The sequence below is a fragment of the Poecilia mexicana genome, unplaced genomic scaffold, assembly GCF_051168715.1.
Source record: "Poecilia mexicana isolate PSO_F unplaced genomic scaffold, ASM5116871v1 scaffold_22, whole genome shotgun sequence".
In the NCBI taxonomy this organism is placed as follows: Eukaryota; Metazoa; Chordata; class Actinopteri; order Cyprinodontiformes; family Poeciliidae; genus Poecilia; species Poecilia mexicana.
This window is the reverse complement of record NW_028263391.1, coordinates 2,855,061-2,873,073: the sequence shown is the minus strand read 5'-3', so window position 1 is coordinate 2,873,073 and position 18,013 is coordinate 2,855,061. Positions and strand designations below refer to the sequence as shown.

General features: G+C 39.4%; 2 protein-coding genes across 10 annotated transcripts in view; one reads left to right on the top strand and one right to left on the bottom strand.

The window, feature by feature from the left end:
• Window positions 1-8,911, top strand: part of mark3a (MAP/microtubule affinity-regulating kinase 3a) — a 47,932-nt gene extending 39,021 nt beyond the window's left edge. For 4 of the 9 annotated variants that reach the window (XM_088002431.1, XM_088002440.1, XM_088002433.1 and 1 more), the window contains 3 exons: window positions 1,072-1,098; window positions 6,526-6,570; window positions 8,027-8,911. In XM_088002431.1, coding sequence (XP_087858557.1) covers window positions 1,072-1,098; window positions 6,526-6,570; window positions 8,027-8,372 — 418 coding nt within the window. In that variant the 3' untranslated portion in view covers window positions 8,373-8,911. The remainder of the gene's footprint in view (window positions 1-1,071; window positions 1,099-6,525; window positions 6,571-8,026) is intronic. The other 5 variants (XM_088002434.1, XM_088002437.1, XM_088002439.1 and 2 more) reach the window with 3 other exon arrangements.
• Window positions 8,912-10,445: 1,534 nt separating this feature from the next.
• ckba (creatine kinase, brain a) lies at window positions 10,446-16,419 on the bottom strand. Its single transcript, XM_014991393.2, has 8 exons — window positions 16,279-16,419; window positions 15,797-15,998; window positions 14,221-14,375; window positions 14,012-14,144; window positions 13,067-13,238; window positions 11,165-11,288; window positions 10,889-11,078; window positions 10,446-10,811 (listed from the first exon to the last, which is right to left on the bottom strand). Exons 2-8 carry the CDS (start codon window positions 15,987-15,989, stop codon window positions 10,633-10,635), a joined length of 1,146 nt encoding a protein of 381 aa, XP_014846879.1. The 5' UTR covers window positions 15,990-15,998; window positions 16,279-16,419; the 3' UTR covers window positions 10,446-10,632.
• Window positions 16,420-18,013: the final 1,594 nt, after the last annotated feature.

Sequence of the window (18,013 nt, the reverse complement as noted above, 5' to 3'; positions counted from 1 at the left end):
CCTTTTACAGCCTCTCTGTTTTGGTGGATGAACCAGCAGCTGATGCTGTTTTCAGATGTATTCACTGGAGTCAGATTTCTCCCTGACCGGTCCGCTGTGTTCCTGGGTCTTCACGATTTCACTTATTCTCTAACTGGAACTATTAATCATGATGAATCAATTATTGAGATAATGTCAGCTAATTCAGTAATCAATTAATTGTTATACAGACAGCCAAAACTGTACAAAATATTTAAATCTTTGTCTGTAAATATATTTTACCCAGAATTCCTCATAGTTTTGGCTACACCAGATTCAAATTTCTTATTTAAAATTAATTGAATTATTTCCTTTTTTTGTATAAAAAAGACTTAAAGGCCAAATAAAAACGATGAATATGCCAATTTAATTATACAATTAATTGATTAATGGTCAGAATAATTGGTATTTTGACAATAATACAGAGTCGATGTCAGAATGCAGGTAAATTTTCTTAATCAGAATAATTATCTGCATTGATGATTTACTAACGCCAGGCGAGTTCTGAAGGGTCTGTTGTAGCTATATATTATTTTTAGAGTCCTTACTTGGTAAGATGTATTTTTCTTCCACTGAGACGGTTATGCTCTACTTAGTCACATGAAATCCTAATAAAATGCACTGAAGTTTCTTTCTACGATGAGAATGTGACAAGCCTAAAAGGGGTGTTAATATTTTGCACACTGACACACACACCAACTAGTTTCTGCTCCTTTTTTCCTTCAGTTTTTAAGACAGAAACTCATTTCTGAAAGCAAAACCCAACATTAGCTTAACTTTTAGCTTTCTCATTGGTGTGTATTCCTGTTGGAACCCAGCCTACGTGTGTGTGAAGCAGCAGTCAGGTCAGCGACATCCAACGACAACTGACCTAAAAAAAACGAGTCGTAATCATTTCATGATGAATCGGAGAAGGAGAAACGACGATTCCAACCACCGCCATTTTTTTGTTCATGCACTCAGCCCCCTCATGCCCCTCCCCACTCCCCTTCTTTATCCCTCCCACTTTCTCTTTCACCATTCTCACTGTTTCTTTGTTTGCCTCTGTTGTAGAAACATGTCATTCAGGTTTGCCAAAAGGTAGGACTCCTGCTCTGTTCTCCGCTCTGTACCAACTATAACCAGATGGGCCTCACTGAGAAGCTGCGACTTGGTTTCTGAGCCGAGTGGGGCTGCTGGCACCAAACTAACACCCTGCTCTGTTTGGGGGCATCTACACACACAGCTTCCAAACAGACCAACTTTGCTAAGTCTTCCAAACGGATGGTGTCAAAAGTTGCTTTAGCGCTGATGTAAAGAAGTAAAACTCTGTCCTCCGTTTTGCTCAGAGAGGAGCCGTGTGTGTAAATGCTCTCCGTGTGTCTGCGGTTGGTCTGAGTGGCTGAAAGCTGATTGATTGAGCCGACCAATCAGCCGATAAACCAACAGCAACAACGAAGCAGCTTGTCACTAATCAGTCGTCAGCGCATGCATGGGGTCGCTTCCTCCAGCCGCCATTGACTGTGGGTCATTTCCGCCCCACAGTCATCGTCGTGCGCAACACAGCCGCCATTAGACGGTGCTTTAGACATTATTCTCCTGCATTATTATTATTCTAGGTGCGCAGATGTACGCTAGTCCTGGTTTGCTTTCTTCTTGATTTCGACTGATGAATAATAATAAAAAGACCAAACGACAGACTAGTTCCCTCCTTCTTAAACACAACCTGGGTTATTTTGTCAATTTCCTATAAAAGCTTGGTGGACGTTTCATTACAGTGTTAGTCTTAAATTCTTCAGTCCTTTCTGCAGATGAACACCACACCGTGTTAAATACATCATAGTTATCCTTCACCAGAAAGCTTGAACGTTTTCAACCTTGGTGCCATCAGATACAACGTAAAGATTAGATTGTTACTAACAAGTTGCCACAAATCTTTGAATCTCCAATAAATTTTGATTGCAGAATTACTATATGAGCCAAAACATCAGCTTGTGTTTGGTCAAAATGCTGCCATCATGGCCGGATTTACAAGGACGTGGCCCCTGGGTTGAAGCCCGTTTTGGTGCCTCATACACTTAAAATAAATCTTTCATTTTTGCAAATGACAGTATATTTATACATAAGGCTCTATATCGGCATGTATGAATTGATGCATTGTGGGTTTAATAATTCTCTGGCCAGTGGCTGCATGTTGTTCCCCAAAATATATAGAACGTCACAATTATGTTCATAAAAATCCCCAAATTTTAATTAATTTCTTCTGATACGAACCTATGAGTTTTATTTGGGCATTTATCATATTATTTATCGTGATAAATTTCTTAAGAATTTTGATTTATTATGATAAATTCCAGTTAATGCTGTTTAAAAATCGGATTGAAGTGATGCCCACTCCCAGCTGCAGGTGGCAGTATTTGTTTCTTCTACTACCCTGCTGCCTCAGTGTTACTTGATAAGTCCTCGTCCACGATCATACGGCGAGTAACAAAGTCACATTTACCCGTCCTACATAAGTGCAAATATCACAGTTTTTTTTTTTTTGCAAATATTTCTAAAGTAGCACCACAAAATCAGTGATTTTGATTGATTGGGGCTGACTAGGTATTTAATTTTAAGAAGGGACGCAGAGCTATTGCTATTTACAGTTTAATCCGTTTTATCAATGCATTCTGGTACCATCAGCTTTTTGGGAACATTCAGGATCAGACAAAATGAAAGAGTTGACACCCCTGCGAAGGTTTTAAACGTTATCTGTCGCGACTTAAAGAACCGGACAGGTTCCTTCAGAAGACATAAGAGTCGAGGTGTTGACTTCATGAGTCGTAACGAAAGCTTTAGGTTGATAAAAACAGTTATGGATCATTTTGTGGATCATTCTGTAGACTGTGGCGTGTTTAGCACAAAGTGTAGCACAGCTCCTGGAGTGCTGGCCTGAGGTCGACGGCGGCCTCCGGTGGCTGCTCTGGGAACCTCCATCTCCATGACGATGCAGGGCTTCCTGTCACTCTGTTCCAGTCTCACTCAAACACCTTTCACTTTTTTCTGTTCTCATGTCTGCGGAGATGAAAAAATGTAGTAAAAGGTGTGACACCGTTGCTGTTTATCCCCCCTCTGTAGTTTTTGACCTGTCTGATAACCTTTTACTAAATTTTGTCAGCTCTGAGTCTCCATACTTCTCTTCACATCTTGGGATTTGATCAGTGAGTTTTCATCTTTTTTTTTTTTTTCTTTTTTTTTTCCCTCCTCAGGACATTTTAGGCTGAGTCACCTCCTCTCCTCTCCTCACAGCTTCTGTGTTTTTTGTCTTCCTTACCTTCTCGTGTCCTTAACTTTTCCCTCTTGCTGCTCTTCCTCTCTGCCCAGGGTCAGTATTGACCCGGCCAAACGGCAGATAGCCAAAACAGGGCCTGCCAACCCTTCTACCCAGGGAGGAAAGACCCTTAGTAAGTCTTCTGCCCTTTGCTTTCTTTCTCTCCTCATTTCTTTTCTCTTTTTATTTCCTCCTTCCTTTTCATCATCCTGCCATGCTTTTTTTCCCTCCTCTTTTATTTTTTTTGCCCCGTCCTCATGCCGTTCATTTTAATATTCTTTCCTTCGTTTTTTTCCCGGTGTTTCAGTTTCTTCAGATTCCGATCTCTTTCTTTCAGATTCTCGAGCAGAAGATATAGAGAGTTGTAGGAAGATGAAGATCTAGAGTAAGGGTTGTTTCGATCTCCTAATTTGTCCCTGAGGAAGTCTCTAAAGAAACAGTCTGTTTTTCAGACGTTGCTCCTCCTCATGTAGTGTTTTTTTGTTGTTGTTGTTTTCTGCGCCATTTTGGCTGGCACAGGACCTGCTGTCAGTCCCGTCTGTTCACTTGTCCTCTTGTCCTCTTCTAGATGTTAAACTGTAGTATTCCACACATATTGTTTCCCCCTCGCTGCAGTGCATGATGGGAGCCTGTCCAGAACACCCGTCCTGTCAGAGGAGAGTTTTGATGTTGCATTATTTAGATGTTATTTCTGTATCTAAATGCTTTTAGCGACGTGAGCGCCATCAGAAAGATGTTTTTGATCAACTTTCAGTAGAAGTCTGTAAAATAATTTCAGAGTTCTCATTATTCATTTAGGTTGCCATGGTGACATCACACTGCTGAGAGAGTCACTGTAAAATATGATTTTTACTGTGTTAAAGGCAAAATGATTTGGACTTGACGTTTGTAGCTGTTTTAGCGTATTGGACGTTTAGGGTTGCTTGCAGCTTTTTCTAGAAAAGGTAAATCATTATTTCACCTCAGATTTTCAGAAAGCTGCCAAGTATTTCCAAATCCATCGTATTTAATGACAGCCGGAGGTTAACGGCTGACCTTCTGACCTATGCAAAGGTCAGAAGGTCAGTCACTGACCTCTTTTACTGTGCTGTGAGAGGTTTGATGCAGTTAAAACCACTGTTGCTAAATGAGCAACTTTGTCACTATATTTGGCAACTTTTCAGTAAAAAAATAAATAAATAAAAAATCGAGTTGGTCCAAAGTCAACATAGGCCGGTCAAGCTTTTTAAAGATCGGTGATCTGCCTGAAAACTGGACTTGGTGATGATCAGCCTTCCTGTTATCTACTGAAGCCAGCTCGCCTCTCTGCCAGCACAACCAGCCACACTAAAGCAGAACACGACCTGACCTCCTGTAACAGACTGGAAAGTTGTGTACGACTCATCAAAGACATAACGTGACGAACACACATCAGAGTGAAGCATCTGGAATGAAAATGGTTTCTTTTTTATTAAATGCCCTCTTACATGTTCTGTGCCTGAAAACAGCTAATGCTGAATCTGGACACCGCAGGATGGCTCCTGTCTGTCAGTGGAGCCGAAAATCAGCAGCAGCACTGATTTCTTGGTGCGTCTTTAGTAAATATGGAGAAAAAAAATGAAACAATTGGAGAAAATAGTTAAAGGGAAGAAAAACTGTATTTCTCAGCGTCTCTTCACATAAGCAGATGAAATCATCTCGCATTAAATCAACTAATATTTCAGTAAAGCAGTCCACTCATTAATCGACAGATTTGATTGGAGATGCACCAATCCCATATTAATATATGGATTGGTCCTGATATTGAAAAAAATTCTAGATCAGGAATCGTGACAGTGTTCCCGATCCATAAGGGCAGCTCTATTCAGTCTAATTCTACACTGAATCTACTAATGCATGAGCAATGTCATGCTTTATTTATTTTTACATTATTTTTAGAATTCTTAATTGCACATTCTGAGCCATTTGAAAGAAGGTTTGTTACAGTTTAGTTTTTACATATTTGACCAAAGTAGTCAACCTGTTGTTTTAATCAGTTTATTATTTATTTTCCCATTGGCTGCTGTTCTCCTAATTTCACTGACTGAACAAATGAAAGTTGGTTTTCCATGTTTGACCAGCTGGTGGCGATGTTGGTGTGTTTCAGTGAGCTGTTCTGGTGCAGAGTTAGGAAATAAATGTGTAATTCAGTACATTTATGTCTGTTTAAAAAAGAAAAGAATAATTGTTTTAGGTCCGTTTAGCTGATACTAAACCTCAGATTTCGGTATCGGTAGTGAAAAAGTGGATTGATGCATCCATAGATTTAACATTGTTCTTTTTTTTTTTTTTTTTTTTTTTTTTTTTGTAATATACGTTTCAATCTTGCAGTCAGTCTGCAGCAGTTATTTTTTAATTCTGCAAAAATAGATGCTGCTGGTATTTAACGTGACTCTCGAGAGTTTTTTTTTTTCTTCTTTGTTTTAGTTTTCGTAAGGACAGTGGAATGTCCAGCGTGTCGTTCTCAAGTTGTTCAACCAGAAACTGAGCTCATTTTAAACGTCCCCTTTAAGACACACGAGTTGGAACCCAATGATGAAGCCCAGGACGTCTTCCTCACCTCACGGTGGACTAGACGTTGGGTCATTAGCGTTCTGCAGTCACAGGAACGTCAACTGGACTGTGAACTTCACATCTCGCTGACTGCAAACCCGGCAGCTTCATCTGCTCACTGACTTTTCCTAACTTGGAATGAAAAGCGATTGATCTCCTTCCAAATGATCTTGATAACATTTAGTAATTGACACGAGATCTTCAATCTCAACCTCTTCAATCAGGCATCGACTCGATCTTTTCTGAGAACTTTTTCGCAGCTTCTCCGTCTTCCTTTTCTCATCCCACCTGCTTGGTTGCTGCTGTTTTGGGTTGAAACTCCGCCGCCGTGTTTTTCTGTTTTCTGTCGTTGCTTCCAGATGAACGACCCTCACCGTTTTGGTTTCTTTCATCACTTTTTCTTCTTCACTGACATTAATGGAAGCCAGCTCTTCCATCTTTCTTTGTGTTTCTAATTTATTTTTGTTGTTGGTGGTGGCTCACACTGTCGCTCACGTATTCCGTCACACACTTTTTTAATTTTTTTCCATTCACTGAAATTGATCAGAAATGATTTCTGTTGTGCACAATCCACAATCTGTTTTATTTTCTTCTCCCCTGACTCCCCTACGCCTCCCTGTGTGAATCTTCTCACGGCGCCTCAGAGTCTCAACCGAGTTTGAGAGAAACGGGAGACTTGAGGGCTCAAGGTGAGCTTATACCTGCCCCGCCCCCAACCCTAAGCCCTGCCCCCCCACAACGCTTCCCATGTAGCGTCAGGCCCGCGCTGCTTTGCCCTGAGTGTGTAGGAGTTGCAGCAGTGTGTTGTTGAAGCTTTGTTGCTGCGGTTGCATGGCTGTGTGACGTGTCGCTCTGCTAACGCTGCATGCTAGCTCTTCTGTCGGCCTTTATTTCTGCTGAAACGTCTCTGGTTTCTGTTGAGATTCTCCAAAAATACTCCTTTACATGATCTATGAAAAACCCAGAAAGCGGTGGGAGTTTCGGGGGGAGTTTTAGTAAAAACTATTTTAAAATGTCAAATTTTGGTGTTTTTTGTTAGTAATTTAAAAAAATGGATATGAAAAGTAGAATTTTTTATTTTATTTTTTTTACAAACAGAAAAGAAACTTTTCGTCTCTGGTTTGTAAAGCCAGAGAAGAAAAAAACGACCTGAATTTTGTTGTTTACTAAATAAGTAGATTTAAATGTTAAGCCAATAATTACGGAAGTTTCAAATCAAAACACAAAAAAACAAGCAAAATCTATTTATTTGAAATAGATTTATTTCAAATTAAACTAATATAAATTAGAATACTCAAGTAAAAAAAAAAGATTTTAGAGTATTATGTAAAATGTTTTAAAGGAATCCCTTTAATCTTATAAACTAGTGACGGTAAGAAGACGTGGAGCTTCTGCTACATGGAAACATGTAAAGAGATAATCAGAAATAAAAAAAAAGATTAAACAGTTTGATTGCTTTAAAGCCAGTCTATTTTTTTATTGATTTTTTTCTTACATTATCTTTTGAGAGATACTATTCTCATCTCCTATCAGAAATACGTTTTTAATCTACATCTGTCAGGTATGAAGACGTTTGTTTAAAGTTTAACAGTTTTTTTAAATTTATTTTAAAATGAATCAAATCTTAATGTTGCAATGATATTCTGGGTTTTTCAGAGATGGCTTCAGTCTGTTTTACTTTCTTCTACTTCCCCTTTCTCAGTTTGGAAGTCACAGACAAAATGTAGTAAAAGTATCGAGAGAGTAAATATGGTCGTAGATTATTTAAAACTGTTTTTGTTTTTATTATTAAAATAAGATTTAACTTTACCTTTAAAATGGAATAAAGCTGGAATAAAAAGTTGGTTTCACAAGCAAAAAAAAAAGAAAAAAAGATGTAATGACTGTTGACTACATTTTGTCTAGTTCAAGGCTCCACAGCTTTGTGCTGCAACCCAAATGTGACAAAGATAAACTGAGCTCAGAGCGGCTCAGGTCACAAAAAGAAAAACTTCAGTTTTATTAGACTTTATAGTTTCATTCACTCCCCACCCCTAACAAAAATGTCACTTCTGTGAAGGATTTGTTGCAAACAATCCCAGCAGGGTTTTTATTTATTCTTAGATAATCTAAGCAAAGCTCTCCTCCGTGTCTTTCTCCCCACAGTCGCCATGTACCTGGGGATCAGAAAGGGGAAATTAAAGACAGTAAGCCCCGCTCCCTCAGATTCACTTGGAATATGAGAACCACCAGCTCCATGGAGCCCTGCGACATCATGAGGGAGATCCGCAAGGTGCTCGACGCCAACAACTGCGACTACGAACAGCAAGAGAGTTTCCTGCTCCTCTGCGTCCATGGTGACGGGCGGGCCGAGAACCTGGTCCAGTGGGAGATGGAGGTCTGCAAGCTCCCCCGTCTCTCCCTGAACGGCGTCCGCTTCAAAAGGATATCCGGGTCATCCATCGCTTTCAAGAACATTGCTTCCAAAATTGCCAATGACTTAAAACTATGAACAAAAGGACTGAAAAGTATAAGTAAAAAAAAGAAATTAAAATCTATATTCAGAGGTATTTAAGCTGTACAATCATCCAAGTAGCAGTTTCCAAATGTCTCCTTTTTTTTAAACAAAACACAGTATGTATTGAACATTATAATGTATAGATGCAGGCTTTTGGCAATAATTACTGAATTATCTACTAATGTCTGTTTTGACCACCAGGGGACGCCATTAACAAGTTGAAAATGATTTGTCATGCTGTGAATGTGGAGAAAAAAAGAAAAAAAAAGCATTTCTGGTCTTATTTATTTCACCTTTTATTTTTACTTTTCTCTCGGTTAAAAAAAAGAAAAAGATGTAGCTTTTTGTTTTTTCTCGTGTAAATAATGTATCTTGCTTTCAAGATGGCTTCACTGCTACACTTTTTAATTTTGTTTTTTTTGTTTTTTTTTGTTTTGTATTTTGTTAAAAGTTAGAGATAATGGGAAGTCCATGTTAATGCCCACATGGTTGAGGTTCACTCATGTCTCCATTAAAGCGTCTGTCAACCTGAACGTCCCGCCTCGTCACTGGAGCACAACCAGCAGGATGGATGCTTTTAAAGTTCAGACATTTTGGGATTAAAACATGTCTGATTAAATGGGATTAAAATGCTCACATTCACATGAATAAGTTTCCCCCTCTTTAAAACCATACATTAAATTAGTTCATGCATCTATTGTACAATGCTGTGGAGGAAAAAAAAAATTGGTCATTCTTGACTGTAAGGCCCAAAATTATTCATACACCTGGCATATTTAGGTTTAGATATGAAGTTAGGACGACCAAGTAATCCTAACTTGAAAACTAAAAATTAGGGTTGTTGTAATGAGACCCTCCAACCTTAAAGAGGAATCAAATTCAGTAAAAACTTGCAGAAATCAGCAAGGATTGTGATCGACAATCCTTCTTGTCAATCACAAGAAGGATTGATGTAATGCCAGATTTTTTTTTTTCATTGAGTGAAATGTCAGCATGCTTTATTTATATATATATATATATATATATATATATATATATATATACATAAAAATGCAAATTGTATTTTATTTTCAAAACCATGTATAGATGCCTGCCAATTCCTATGAGAAAAAGGCTTGAACAATTTTAAACCTGAATTTGCCAGTGATGTGGATTTTGTTCTAAAATGGGCACTATTTTTTCCAGGCACATAGTACAATTTTATAGCCCAACTTCCTTCAGATATAAAAATGTATATTGATTGACTTAAGAAATTTGACTCATTTAACGCCTTAAAATTGGGCCAGTGTCTTTTTAGAAATTCCTGCTCTTTCTGTAACTCTGCCTTCAGGAAGTCATCACAACATGGCTTCTTTAACTTTCTTCCAGCATTGAACAGAGAAGTAGCTCATGAGCTCAGCAAATGTGTGGCGCCATCAGGTGTTTGCTAATTGCTGCTGCTAGTCTGAAGGTGACAGGGGGAGGGGCAGCTCTGAGGTGGAACAACAGCTGGAGAACGTAACATGAAGGAGGAGCACCTCGATGGCGTGCTCCATTGAGGTGCACAGCTGAATGGTTGCCATGGGCGATTGAAGGATTTTTTCAAACATGCATGAAAAAAAATCAAGGCAACATGACGGATATGTTTCTCATGAAATAATGATGTAAAACTAAAAAGTAGATTTTTCATAATACTGCCCCTTTACCTGTACATGTTTCAGATCAAACATTTATCAATGATAAATAGTTGATAGTTTTAAAAATAGGATTTTGTATTTATCCCTATAAGTTAAAACAAGTGTTCTAACAGACCCTGACTATATGTGAAAATATAAAGTTCAGTTTTATCCAAAGCTGTAGAATCAAGAACTCAACAGGAAGTGAGCTAAAAGATCACAAAGCAACGCATCATGCTCTGTATTATAATAATTCAGATAGAGTGGGCTGCAAATGGAGAAAACATGGCAGTGACTTCTTTCACATAGGGTCAGGTATGACTGTTGGCTTTTATTTCCCTCAGTGAAATCTTTTGAAAACTCATCTTTCTTATAAAAAACACTTTGTTTGAGTTAAGGAACATTACAGATCTCAACTTGAACCAAACCATTTTTATTGCATTTCAGATCTTTAAATACACAAGTCAAAAACTGAAACTGGGAGTGCAGCCAATCAGAGTGTAGGGCTTTGAAGGAAGATAGTGGAGGTTAGAGGGGAACAGGAAGGGAGAAACAGGAGTATTCTTTGTCTTTTTTTTTCTTTTCTCATCAGGACGGCTTTACTTCTGGGCAGGTATCAGGTTGTCAATGGGTTGGCCTTTCTCCAGCCTCTTCTCCATCTCCACCAGCAGCTTGACCCCGTCCACCACCATCTGGACCAGATCTACCTCAGAGAAGCCCAGCCGGTCAGCGTTGGAGATGTCAAACACTCCGCCGACAGCAGCAGTGTCCACGCCGCCTGAGAGAGGACAAGAGCAAGTTTAACACAAACCTGCACAGGATGAGAAGAACCGGCGCCGGGGCGACCGTCCTTACCAGTGCCCCGTTTCTGGAGCCTCAGTTTGGTCAGAATCTCTTCAAACTTGGCGTGCTTGCTCATGTTTGGCAGCTTCACATGCACTCCTGCGCGCAGACCGGTGCCCAGGTTGGAGGGGCAGGTCAGAACGTAACCCAGGTGTTCGTTCCACATGAAGGCGTGGCCCCTGTCCCTGAACAGGGTCTCGATCTACCGACACGGTGCAGGTCAGACGTTAGGTCGGCAGACAGCTTTCAACGGGACAACGGTTCTGAAATGAAAACATCCCGACTGACCTTGGTGAGACCGGTGCAGAAGCGAGTGAACACTTCCTTCATCTTTCCTCCCTTCTGCATGGAAATCACACGCAGGTGGTCTTCCTCATTCACCCACACCAGGAAGGTCTTGTTGTCGTTGTGCCTGTTGAAGATGAGAGAGACTGTCAGAAGAGAACTTTAAAAAGATTCAAGGGAAAACAAAAAAACTCTGGAGGATATTTAGCAACTGGAATAAATAGAAACGCTAATAATGTTACCTTGCTAAAATAATGACCCAAGTCTTTTTTGGGGGGGCAAAAATTATCTTTTGGGATTAAAAAATGACTTGGGTCTTTACTTTAGCAAGGTAATTCAATGTTTAAAATGCAACACATTTTAAACATGGAATAATAAAAAAAAATGTAAATTGAATTCAAAAATACTTTGATACCCAAAAGCAAATGAAAAGTTCCAACTCATTTAATTCAGTCTTTGTGGATGACGACGATGGATGTGGACACAGAGGGGAAAAAAGCTATTTTTCTCCCAAAAAGGCAGAGATGAAAGTTTGAAAAAAGAAATCTCAATGACATTGATATTTACACGTGAAGTTTATTTAATTTCCTCAAAGTATAAAAACACATGGGACTACTAGAGTATATTGCTTGTAGGTCTAATCAGTCGGTCAGTTTAGTCAGGAAAAGTCACATTTCTCTAAAAATAAACCTAACCAGAGGAGATGGCGTTAAAGTTCATCCAGACATGAACTTTAACCAATAATTGTACAGAATACCTTCATCCCAATGTTACATTGAGCTGCAAATTGTTAAATGAATGAAAAAAAAAAACACAAGCTGGTTCCACTTGTTATAGAATTTGGTTACATTTTGTTTTTTTGTATATTCTTTAAAGTTGTCTGGTTTTTCCTCTGTGCCTTTAAACAAACGTAGAAGATGAATTATCAAGGCACAAATATCCAGGTTGTCTTGTCTTAACCTGCCCTTTGGTTAGTTTCACTAAAGCAGTTGGTTACCATGGTGATGTTTGGAGAGTCAGACAGACTGTTAGTACTGGAGTGTGTTTACATTCCCAGTCACTTTAAACAGAAGTTAAGTTTTCCATTCATTGAGTCTGATGAATCATTTAATGTGTTCATCAAGTTGCTTTAAGGTGAGTTTCCTGTGATCACCGTTTCATTAGAATAAGTGAATTAGTACTTTCACACTGAACACAGCTAATGCAGCTAAATTATTTTCAACAGTTTGTTTTTTTTTTAAAAAAAAGCTGAAGTTGTTTTTTTGTTATAAACTTTTTGTCATGACTGTCAAACTTGTCAAGTTGAAAGCACTTGGATGGGGTACATGAAAATGTATTTTTGTTAAATGATAATGTGAAAATAAATATGTTGCACCTTATTGAAATGAACAGAATAAACTGATTTTGATTGAAAATGGATTGAAATTTTTTTTTTTTTTTTTTTTTTTTTTTTTGCTGGACGTTCTTGGTGCTAATTGATAAATCCAGAAACCTGAAATTAAAAAAGAAAAGTTTTGTGCCTAATTTTATTAATTTTATTTTAGGATGACTTCATATGTGAAAAGTTGCCTTAGATTTAAATTAAATGTCCATCATCTGCATCAACCTGCATTCTGTTGATGCAGAAGCTACATACTGGTGGAGCTTGATACAGTATGGAACTAGAGATTTTCTGTTTTCTGTCCAATCTTTAAAAAGCCTGACCTACTTGTCCTGAACTTTATTAAACGGTTTGAAATAAATGTCCCATTTGCTTCCACTGTCTTTTCCTCTCAGTCACCTCATTTAAACAGAATCTCAAGACAGTTTGAATAGAAAAATTGGTTTCTGAATCGACTCGCTAGACCCCGGCAGATTCACATCTCTGCCTGGAACGTCGACCGATTCTGATACAGGAATCCTCACCAGATTCCTCTAGCGTCCGGCCAATCACGGGCCATTCCTGAGGCCAGCAGCAGAGGAGACACGGGCTTATCAAAGAGGAAGTGGTCATCAATGAGCTGCTGCTGCTCTGCCTCGGTCATGTTCTTCAGAGCGTAGTATTTCCCCTTCAGGTCTCCACTCAGAGCGGCCAGAGCTGCAGGGTACAGAGGACACACGTCATACATCAGCTGAAACGCAGGGCTGGGTTTGTTCAAGGCCGTTTGTATGCAAATAATGGATCAATCAGTCAACGTGGCTCACTAGAAGAAAACAGGTTATGAATTCAGAAAAAATAAATTAAACGTGAAGGCAGGACTGGCAGAAATACTAAGTTTAGCTCAGAACAATGAGGTCATGTAAAATAAATTAGAATATCATCATCTTCCTGAAATAATGGTTTGTGTCACTTTTTGCCAAAAGTGATTTTTTTTTTTTTTTTTTTGCAAAGATCACTTTTGCCTTTATTTTAGGAAGGTGGCAATATGTGTTCTGATGAGACTCATTTTTCAAATTTTGAAAAAAAAGCATCCTAAATCAGGCATTAAATAATATTACATTTCTATACAAAAAGTTTTTTTTTTGTCTGATGTAATATTTTTATTTTAAGTCTAATTTTTTTTATTAATCATTGACGTAAAATCGTAAAACAAATAAAGTCGTTTGTATGTTACTAACCTATATAACATGTTTCACTCGGTGACAAAGTTCCTGAAATAAATGGCCTTTTCAATAATATTCCCATTTACTGAATGGCTCTGTATTTTTCAGACTGTTACCACTAGAGGGCATCCTCTCTTCAACAATAAGTTCCAGTCAAGTTTACTGTCAGAAAACGGATCCATTGTTTGTTTGTTTTTTGCATAATAATCACACATAAATACTACAAGTCCCAGCAGTAGCTGTCAGCTCCAGGCTGAGGACTTTCACCTTCAACAGAGAGCTTCTCCACGGCCCGCCGCTCTCCACGGCTGCAGTGTGGCGGCAGACAGAAGCCACGTATGCTGCGTCCTGTTCTGACCCGGGAGCTCAGGACGTACTTGGGGTCAAGGTCGTCACCGCCCTGAGAGGACGCACAGACTGTTTAGAAATCGATTCCATCCCTCCCCTGACCCCTCAGTGAACCCCAGACGCAGTACCTTCAGATTGTCTGGGTTCAGGTCAGTCTTGTGCTTGTCTGTGGGTTTGTAACCTCCGTGTCTGTCCTCAATCACAGGATCCAGCAGCTCTTTGAAAACTTCATACGTCTCCTCATCCCCGGCCACACAGCCCACGGTCATAATAAACGGGTGGCCTGCAGGGAAATGTCACGTCGCAAGACAAAAAAAATAAAAAATAAATTATACTACATAGAGTTCTTCATTCTCCTCAACTCAACGTGTCAACTTTGATCAGACTCAAACGTGGAACTGTTACTGTACCCGGATTATCAACCCCTGTCTGAATGACACCCTCTATGGTGAAGCCGTTGGGTGTCACCCGCTCTCTCAACTTCTTGTACATGGGCAGAGTTAAGACCTTAGCCATATGGTTGTTGTGCTTAGAGAGATCTGGATACTCATCCTCAGCTGACAGCCACTTCATTGACAGCTTGGCCATGCTCTCAGAGCTAAACAGAAACACGGTCTACAGGGTGAGGCTACACTTCACTTAGCACATTATGGACAAAACGCTACACTGATAAGAGAATGGAGCGCCAACTTAAGTCAATGCTGGAGTATGTAACTTTTATGAAAATATGATTTTTACATTTAATAAAACCGTCACCATGTCATGACAGTGTGAGAGAGAATCTCTGAAAAGATCAGTCTCGCCCACTTCCTCCCAGTGTCACTATGCACCGCTCCCGGTCTAAAACAACCAATCAGAGCCAGGAGAAGGGTTTTAGCGCCGTCAATCAATCTCCTGTACATTGGCTACATGTGCTAACAGCTAACAGAAAAACAGCTTACAGTTACACAAAAATTGTTTGTCCGCCATCATCTGTGGCTATGCTAACTAGCCTTAGTGGCAGGCTATGTTGTGGTAAACTAGCTGTAGCCTAGCAAAGACCAAACAGGAAGGGGTGAGCACCAAAGTAATTGTACTGTAGTACTGCGATGAGGCAGAGGAGCTCCATTTTTTTCAGAGACACCAACATAAGATCATTTTAACAAATATGTAAAAAGCTTTTATTCATAACAAGTCACATACTGCAGCTTTAATTTGCTACATGTAATCAAATGAAGTTTGCCAAACCTACAATAGTTTGTTTAAAATGACAATTTAATTGAAATTCAAAAACATTAAACTTAGAGGAACTTCATTTTATTACTTGTAACAAATTAACTACTTTTTTTTGGATCACCTGTTTTCTTTTTTCAGTGTAGGAATATCATTAGCTTTTTCACGCTGTAGGTTATTACACAAGAAATGGATGACATCACAAACCTTAGAGCAGCTGGGGATTATCAACGGCAGTTTTTCATAAACTATGTAATCTGTTTGGCATTTGCTGTAAAAAATTTGCACATTTTCTGAGATAAGCACATTTAAGGCAAGATGGCAGTTTGTAACACATAAAACTTTTATGTGAAAATGTTGGCCCCAGTTTATCTCATTGAGGTCGAAGTCCGAAAAGCTGATGTCTTTCTTTTAAGCCAATCAGACTTGATTGTGAAGCAACAACTATTTTTTGTTGTTTTAGTTTTCTTGTTTGTTTTTTAATTCGTTTACCTGGGTTATCAACCCCAGTCTGAATAACATCATCCAGAGTAAATCCACTCGGTGTCTCTTTGGTCCGCAGCCGCTCGTACATGGCCGGAGTCAGGATCTTGGCCATGTAATTGTTGTGTTTGCTGAGGTCCGGGTACTCCTGCTCAGAGGAGTATTTCAGCTTCGCCTGGTTGTGCGTGTTTCCGAAAGGCATGGCTGTTCCCTGGGCGGGTGATGGAGGGGAGAGGCGGTGAAAAGCAGCGACACAAACCCGCACCTCAACGGCAGATTTTAAATCATCTAAAATATATTTTTTAATTATTATTATGAGTTTTAGAACTATTAAAAATCTTCATATTAGCCGTGTGAAAAACGCATGTAAAAAAAAAAAGAAGAAGAAGAAAAAAAGAAGCTTCCGCCGAATAAACATTCAAACAGTTAAAAAGACAAGCTGCCTCTTTATGGCCCAAATAAAACGGACTAGAATTAAAAGAGTCCCCTACCTGTTGTGTTCGGGCTTGGGGGGTACTACTACTACTATTACTAGTTGATACAAAGATCCCTATGTTTCCGACCGAAGAGCACGCACACACACACACACACACACACCACCGGCGGCGTCTAACTGCTCTCAGACCAGCCTTCACTTGGGATGGGATTTATAGATGACCGTCTCTGCTCCCATTGGCCACTATTTGTAGTCCATTCAGTCAATTGGAGGCGTGAATGCGGCTGCAGCGATCACTTCCGCTCCTCTCGATTCACGTTCTTCTCCAGTAATTTGCAGCAGGAGAACTACAACTGGCAGTCGAATATTACCAGCACTTCCAAAATAACAGGAGCAAATCTTCCTGCAACTAATTCTTTTTTTTAATTTTTTTAATTAAACTCACTTTAAAAATTGTTTACACGTATTGACCAATTTATATGTTGTCGTGAGACGTTATGTATTCAAAATCAAGTCCCCCTTTCCAAAAAGCATGGTTCTACATCCAGATGCCTGTCCTCTGCTGCATCACCTGCCACTTCCCTGAAACGAACCGCCAGACATATAATGAACCACATTTAACCAGTTGGCTCCACCTGCAGTGCAGCCTACACCTTCAGCAACGCTACATCATTACCACGGTCAGCAAAACTATATTAAATCTTTGTTTACAATCTGCTGACCAGATCAGTTATTGTAACTCCTATCTCATTCAATGCAAAGCAGAATGAGTTGATTTTTTAACTGATAATTTAAAAATGATTTGTGTGTATTTTAAATGAATACACACAAACATACAATTAGTGTATTGAATGAGAAACAGAAACTAGAAAAAGCCTGTAAACTTCCCAAAACAATTATTCACCCCTATTTAACATAAGGACACTTTCTGCCTTAAAGGGGCAGTGTTGTGTATTTACAAGGCAAGTAATGTCATTTTACAGCACAATTAGGTAACTATGTTACCTTCAATTGTTGTAAAACTGCTCCATATATCAAATATGACTTAAAAGGAATTTGACTTGACGCCTTGAAATTGGGCCTTTGTCTCTTTAGCACCTTCTCCTCCTCATACTACGCCTTCTGCATGTCATCAGACAACATTAATTGAGCCGTTAATGTTCTTACCAGTGTTGCACAGCGAAGTTCCTATGATAAGCTCAGCAGATGAACAGCTCCAACAGGTGTTTGCTAATTGCTGCTGCCGCTAGTCTGAAGGAGCTAAGTGGGTCAGTCTTGGGAGAAAGGGTGCTAAATAAGGTGGAGGCTCAGCTTGGAGACCGTAACTCCAAGGATGAGCTCTGTGGAAAAGGTGGTGCTTGGCGAGAGTAAACTCCATGCCTCGTAGGCGGAGCTAGGTCCTTCCAGCTTAATGGTTGCCACGGGAGATCAAAGAATTTCTGCATGGGGTGCTGTGGTGGCGCAGGGGAAAAGCACAACCCATGTAAGGAGGTGTCATTCCTTGCAGGCTCGAATCCTGGTCTGGTGACATTTGACGCATGTCTTCCCACTTTCCTGTCTGCCCCCTTTCAAATAAAGGCCACTAGAGCCATTAAAACGAAAAAAAAAGAAGATTGATCAAATCGTGCATATTTTTTAAATCAAGCAAAGAGAACTGAATAACTTTCTTTTTGTTTGTTTGTTTGTTTGTTTATTAATTTTGTCGTAGAAAGAAACAGCAAAGTTCCTATTTGCTCTTTGTCCATGGACAAACTTCTTAACAGTCACCCGGCAAAAAAACTGAGAAGGAG

What these genes read in the sequence shown, in the direction of transcription:
- ckba (XM_014991393.2), bottom strand. Translation starts at nt 15,989, where the DNA reads ATGCCTTTCGGAAACACGCACAACCAGGCGAAGCTGAAATACTCCTCT. An exon ending in GACTGGGGTTGATAACCCAG is followed by an intron (nt 14,376 to 15,796) that starts GTAAACGAATTA and finishes ATTTCCCTGCAG; the next exon opens with GCCACCCGTTTATTATGACC. An exon ending in TCTGCACCGGTCTCACCAAG is followed by an intron (nt 11,079 to 11,164) that starts GTCAGTCGGGAT and finishes CCGTGTCGGTAG; the next exon opens with ATCGAGACCCTGTTCAGGGA.